Source organism: Buceros rhinoceros, unplaced genomic scaffold, assembly GCF_000710305.1.
Source record: "Buceros rhinoceros silvestris isolate BGI_N320 unplaced genomic scaffold, ASM71030v1 scaffold36109, whole genome shotgun sequence".
Lineage (NCBI taxonomy): Eukaryota > Metazoa > Chordata > Aves > Bucerotiformes > Bucerotidae > Buceros > Buceros rhinoceros.
Window position 1 is genome coordinate 1 of NW_010431579.1, and position 6,974 is coordinate 6,974.

General features: G+C 41.9%; 1 protein-coding gene across 1 annotated transcript; it reads left to right on the forward strand.

The window, feature by feature from the left end:
- Positions 1 to 193: 193 nt before the first annotated feature.
- NDUFB5 (NADH dehydrogenase (ubiquinone) 1 beta subcomplex, 5, 16kDa) lies at positions 194 to 4,538 on the forward strand (the record flags this gene model as incomplete). The annotated part of the gene is made up of 5 exons (XM_010143467.1): positions 194 to 328; positions 1,191 to 1,257; positions 2,384 to 2,445; positions 3,456 to 3,562; positions 4,410 to 4,538. Coding segments are annotated over 5 exons (492 nt in total), but the record flags the coding sequence as incomplete, so codon positions are not given.
- Positions 4,539 to 6,974: the final 2,436 nt, after the last annotated feature.

Here is a 6,974-nt window from a genome sequence, read left to right on the forward strand (position 1 = left end):
CTGGCGGGAGGCCAAACGTCCTGACACGCTAATACGTGAATTCACTTGGCCCCTACACTGGCGTTCGGTGACTTGCTTGTCGGGACTTACAGGTAGAAAAAGATCTGTGGCTAAACTTAGAGGGAAAACAGGTTCATTTCAGCAAACTAGGTAATTAGTTCAGGCAGGCTTTCGGGAGTATTGATGTCCTCAGAAGACCAGCTCACAACTACTGAGGCACTGCTTGGTTAAATTTTCAGCTTCTGTACGACACAGCAGTGACCATGGGAAGAGAATGTTTATTATCAAGGCAACAAGTTTTTATGACACTCGGTTTCTGAACTTGTTGGTGAGTTAAAAATGAATTTATTACATTCCATATAACCCATCCCTTGCAAATGGCGTAGAACACTATTTTTTCTGTTGTTTATGTGACAGCACTTAAAATGCAGTTGGCACTATTCACATAAGAATTTCTAGTTCTCCTGCTAGAGGATTTTTTGTCATGTGGTGTGAAATCGGCCAGATGAAGTAAAGAGTTTGGTTAAATGGCAAAGATTGTGATGGGTACTTTAATGCTGTGACAGTGTCTGTGTTTGTGTATGTGTAACCCACAAATGCTTTCCACTCCATCCCGCTTTTTAAAATGTATCAAGCTACTCTTCTGCAGGGTTTGCCTTCAGTTACCTAAACCACTAATACCAGAGATGAGATTTTAGGAAGCCTGACCTGAGTTTGACCCCTAAAAAGCTGGGTTTCGGTTAAAGCCTCTTATGGTGGGTAACAGCCGGGTCAGCAGAACTCCCTCCGTGTGATCGGGTGCCTTTATCTGTCTTCCACAGTTACCAGAGCCCACAGCGGTTGCGTGCGGGTGGGATTAGGTCACGCTGGTGTTGGTACCTCATTACCACTAAAGCCAGTGTCACAGGAGAGCTGTCAGGGAAAGCATCGCAGTCTGGCCTCCTCTCCAGGAGGCTGAGAGCTGAGCTCAAGAGGCTCATGGCCTGCCACAGCATCGCTGTTCCAGTATTCTATTTGTTAATTAACTCATTGTAAGCAGCAGTGTGTATGTCGTTCCACACCCATGTCTGACCTATGAGTGCAAATCTAAGCGTTATTGGCCGTTACATCATTTTCAGACTAACTTCATCTAAACTTTGTCAGCTTCTGAGTTTCCCTCACCGCTGCTTTGTCTCTGTATCCCTCTGCAGAGATTCTACGTGTTCCTGACGGGAATACCAGTGGCACTATTCATAACGTACGTCAACATCTTCATTGGTGAGTGCTCTGGCGTGGCTAAGCTAAGAACACAGTCAGCATTAAACGGAAGCTGGGCATGCTGGGGAGAAAACGGCTCTTTGAGGGCTTGCTCTGTGGGAGACCACGGGAGAGGCCTAACAGTTATGGGAATACTGTAGCTGTACATAGAAGATGTTCCTGGCATTTTTATTTTTCTGTAGTTGTTGCTTTTTTTAAAAAAGCCTTCCATGTTTTTAAAAATGGAAAAATTGTATCTTTTGCCTGTCTTGCAAACATCATGTCGCAAACATCATGTCGCAAACATCATGTCGCAAACATCATGTCGCAAACATCATGTCGCAAACATCATGTCGCAAACATCATGTCGCAAACATCATGTCGCAAACATCATGTCGCAAACATCATGTCTCTAACATCATGTCGCAAACATCATGTCGCAAACATCATGTCGCAAACATCATGTCGCAAACATCATGTCGCAAACATCATGTAAGCCTTCCATGTTTTTAAAAATGGAAAAATTGTATCTTTTGCCTGTCTTGCAAACATCATGTCGCAAACATCATGTCGCAAACATCATGTCGCAAACATCATGTCGCAAACATCATGTCGCAAACATCATGTCGCAAACATCATGTCTCAAACATCATGTCTTTTCGAACATTGTACTTTTTTTCCGCATTTGGATGAGCAGTCTGTATCACCTTGTTTTACATACTTCTTTAAGAAGGCTGCACACACTGCAATTGTTGCTTTTTAGCTAGCAAAAAAGCCACAATTTTGCTTGGCAATATATGTTTTAAACCTACTGCTGTTAATAATATGGAATTAATTTAACAGAAATGAGGAAAAATCCATACTTTCAGCTTATATACTTTAAAGGGCGTTTCTGTGGACTTGATCTGAGTTGTCTTTATAGCTGCTAATTTCACCCTTTCATTGTGTGGCTTTAAGTCAGTGAGGCAGATTCATGCAGTGGGAAGTGTCTGGAAAAATGACAAGTCCAATTTTTTCTGAACAGAGCTCCGACTGAGGGATTAAGTACTTGCCACGTGAAATAATGTTCTTTTTCCAATGTGAAAGGCAGAATACAAGGTATTAAAAAAACCCCGCTTGAATTAAAAGTTCCTCCTTTCCTTGACAGGTGAAGCCGAGCTTGCAGAGATTCCCGAAGGTTATGTTCCGGAGTACTGGGAATACTACAAAGTGAGTGTCACACATAAACGGGCAGTGTGTTGTGGACAGCCTTCCTCTTGGTGGTGCTTTGGGAGTAAAATGTGTGGATTGGGATAAAGAGGGTGGTGCGTCCTTGCCATTGGGTGTCAGTGCAGTAGAACTTGAATTGTGCAATTATGGTTTTGGTAAACTTGCTTTTTTTTCAGCTTTATGGAACATGGGCGTGGTGTAGGAAATCCGTTTATTGACAGTAGATGCAAAAGATCTGTAACTTTAGGCAAGTAAGCTGGTGGAGCTGTATGCCAGGAATTCTTTTACAATGTTGCTAAATACGTAGTAAGAACAGCCTTCTGTTCGCTTGATTCCTACCATGCAGGTCTTGTCTTTGTTTCTTGCTCTGGATCCTCAATATCTTAAGATGCTGGAGTTTAAAGTGCCTTTACTTTCTCTTGTATTGTTTGCAAGCATTGTTTCAAAGTCCAACATCACACATGATTTTGTATCTGGAATTGAAAATTTTTATAGAAACCCAAGGTTATATATTTTTTTCATTTCATTGTATTTTTTTAAAAATTAGTCCCTGGCTTCTTGCTGCGAACACTTTTTTGGTTCTGTCGGAATCAATTGAATTCATCAATACTGTTATGACTGTTCCAACTCACTTAGACTTTTGTTGCCTCTGTGTGGAGGCAAAACTTTAAAATGTTACTGATTACGGTAAGAGGTTTGGAGTCCATTTCTGTGACTGCAGAGGCAGTTTAAGGAACTCTACTTCAACAGAAAGGAAGTAAATCACATGACTTCCATTAAATTGTGATTTGGCTATAGAACAGTTGTCTGCAGGTTGTCTTGTCATTGAAAACAGCAAAAGAAATACAGCTTTTTAGGGTTCTGACCTTCCAAACAGTTGAGTGTGGTTTTAACTATAGGGGTAGTGTTGATGATGTATTTTAAGGACTGGGAACATGCAAAGTGATTTAGTTACGGTGACATTTCTACTTGGAAAGTGCGTGAATATTTTCTGCTTTTATATTTTCCAGCACCCTATAAGTCGCTGGATAGCTCGTTACTTACTGGACCCCCCTGAAAAGGACTACGAGAAAGAATTGGCTGTGCTTGATATCGAAGCGAGGAAAACTGAGATGAGGTATGCTATATAGTTAAGGGTTTTAAATACAGTAGTCAACTCTTTTATTTTGCTTAACATACTGAGCTGGATGCTGACAGAAATTATTTATGTATCGCTTGACCCCGAGCGCTTGCTGCAGTGGCTGGTGCCATAGTGGTGTTTAGATGACCAGGACTGGAACCATCCAAGGGTCGTCTTGTAGAACACCAGTGTCTCCTAGCTCTGTCTTCCTGAGTCAGGAGAGGGACAGCTCTTTTTGTCTCCGCTAATGCCTTAATTGAGTAGCTCAAGGACCCCTATATAGGAGCAATCATATTCCTTGGTGCTGTTGAAAGTTGTGTGAGCAGCAATGACATCATTGTACCAAGTTTGTTCTATACTTGCCTGGAGCAAACTGTGGTGGTAGAAGAAAGTCTGAGCTCCACAAACTGTTGTTACTGGGACCACACAGCATAGTTCCTTCTACCAGCACATTCACTTCTGATTTCTTGCTCCTATTTATTTTTAGTTGAAAGCTGTATCAAAACTGTCTAGCCCCTTACAAGGCAAGAACCTGTTCCAGAACTCCTGCAAGAATTTTTATTACTCTTTTATGAGATGACTTGCTGAAAAAAATTGAAATGGAAAGATGTAATAGCTCATGTGTTAGTTGAACCTTTCATGTTTTCATAGCATCATAGAATACCAGGTTGGATGGGACCTCAAGGATCATCTGGTCCAACCTTTCTTGACAAAAGATGTATTTTGGTGCCATCTGTGTTTCAGTATTTATAAACTATAGATGCCACAGTCAGTAATGTTGTCAGTAATGTCCCGATCAAAGCCAGTAAACTTCATGCTGGGTGTGTCTCTTGCTCTTTTTCAGGATGATGGAGCTGGAGGCACGCCGACTGATGAGACACAGGGGAGATGGACCTTGGTATCATTACGAAACCCCTGATAAAAATCTTGTTGACAATTCTATGAAATCCACGCCTGACAATTAAACGATTTTAAGACAGTGCGTGGTTTAAACTGCATACCGACAAATTGTGGCTGAGCTATGTAATGTCATCCTGCTGTTTACTGGTGGAAATGAATAAACAGAAACAATGTTTGTGTTGTTTCAGATAGTTGAGAGAAACTCTGTGGCGGTTAAGCTCATAGCTGGTAAAAGTTAATAGAGAACATGCCTTCTGTCAGTTGCCAACAATTACTCCTTTTCTCCACAACATCAGTGCAGAATGGGCTTTGTAACCTAATACATGTCAAACACCCTGGTAATATTAGTCTTCATTGTGTGATTTCCAGTAGTTAAAGTTTTAAATGAAAGGTACAGGAAACTGTAAGGCTTTTTTCTTTTGCAGTGCCTTGTGTCAGGTAATTTGTGGATGATGATGTAAGGAAGGAACACACCTTCAGATCAGACCTGTGGCTATCTACACTGTCAGATGTAGGAGCAGAAAGCAAAGGAAAGGGTTTTTAAACATTAAAAACTGTGGGGAGCATATACAGTCATAATTACGAGTGATTTTTAGGGGATTTTAAAAGCCTAAGTCTTAAATGTACTCTTGAAAATACCCCCCTCCCCCCAGTTTTTAGCAATATATTCACATTACTGATCCTGTTGTTAGAGAGCTTTGTACTTTCTGTTACAGGCTTAGTAAGATGAACAAGGGAAAAATAGGGAACTGCTTATTGAACATTGTTAGGAAGGGGCTGCGAGATGCCTGAAGAGCCAGGACCAAGCCAGGGAGAATTGTCTAGGTTGATGTGAGTTAAAGGGGTTTGTGGGTCACCTTATCACTGCTAGGTAAACAGATAGCAGTTCCTGCTGGGTGATTACACAACTTTTAGTACGTAAAAATGCAAGTCGTGGCAGCAAAATCTCAAGACGGAAACCTCAATGTATCTTCCCCATGCATTTAGCACAGAGAGGGCACATTTGTGATTTGGGAGCCGAAAAGGGTAGACCTTTCTGTTAACATTTAGGATAACTCAAAGGCTTCTCTTCCACAGTGAAATGAAATTCAAAAAGCAAACCAAAAGAGTTCCTATAAAAACTCAAGTGGAAATCTGCTGTGCAACCGTTATTAACCAAGAACACAATAAGAAACACACAAGGCAAAATAAGGCAAGTTGCCCCTGCGGGCATCCATCCACGCATGTACCTGTCACGCGCTCTCAGACCTGCATGGCTATTTTTATATACTTTTGACAACCACGCAGGGAATAGATGGTCCCCTCTGCATCTGGGAGGCTTTTGCCACTAGAGAGGTCTTTCCTCAGGTTCTCGCAGCCGTGGCGCTCCTCTGGCTTTAAATGCCTCAGGAGAGCAATGGGGAGTGTCTCTTACAGACTGTGACCCTAAACTATCTGTCTATATTCAAAATTCCCACTTTTTTAAGGAAATAAGCCCAAGCCCTTTAGTGACCCCGATCATCCTGTGGTTTCAAACTGTTAATAGCCATAAATTGCTTTCTTTACCTGAAGCAACATTGCACCAGCTACTTTAAGCAAAGACTGCCTTGTTTGCTGCTGCCTCGCACTGCCAAATGTTAGAAAGACCCTGACGGATTTTGTACCAGTGCTTTGACTTGTCCTTTTTGTTAAAGTCAATCTTTCAGGTTAGACAGCTTGTATATCTTATGATGGCTCCCATTTATAAATGCTCAGATAATAGTAAGAGAAATCACTATGAAAGCATGAAGTCTTCTCAGGGAAAGTAAATCTGCCTGCTGACCCTGTATTAATTTGTGGTTTTTATCCAGCGTCCAGCAATGCTCACAAGTCTTTGACGTAATAATGTCCGTTCTTGAGTGAGTCTAAGGACATCGACAGCACATTCTGCTCTTGGTATTTCCCATTGTTCCCAACACTTGATTTGTTTTGCTAGAAGAATTGCTGGGAACAGACTGTACTGGTCTGCTCACTCTCACAGCCTGTTTCTTCATAGCTAGGGTACAGACTTCCTTTTCAGTTCTGTTGTTAACTGAGATTTTACTAGAACCACCTTTTGAAACTTTAACTTTCGAGCTAAAAGGTAGTTCTAGCAATGGTCACATCACCTGCTTGGAAGTGATGGATGAATCCTTGGATATAATGTGGACTGCGGGTGGAAGGCTATTCATCTACATTATCCACCTTCATGTCAGACGGATCTGTCATTTCTTCAATCCTGCTGCTGTCAGGCATATAGTTATTCCTTGAAAAAAAAATTATTTCGATGTGGTTTTTTTCCTACAAAGTCACTTCACTCTACTCCTCCTTCCCCTAAGAGTATTCTTTTGAAGTGAAACCCAAAGAACAACAGCGCAAACGCCAGCAAAGGTAGTTTTAAGCTAACGGTTCTGTCCCTCCCGACAGGAGACCGGAGTTTGGCGCTGCCGCGGGCTGCCCAGGCAGCTCGCCCGGGGCATTCCCGCCCTCTATCCCGACAGCTAGTCCCGCC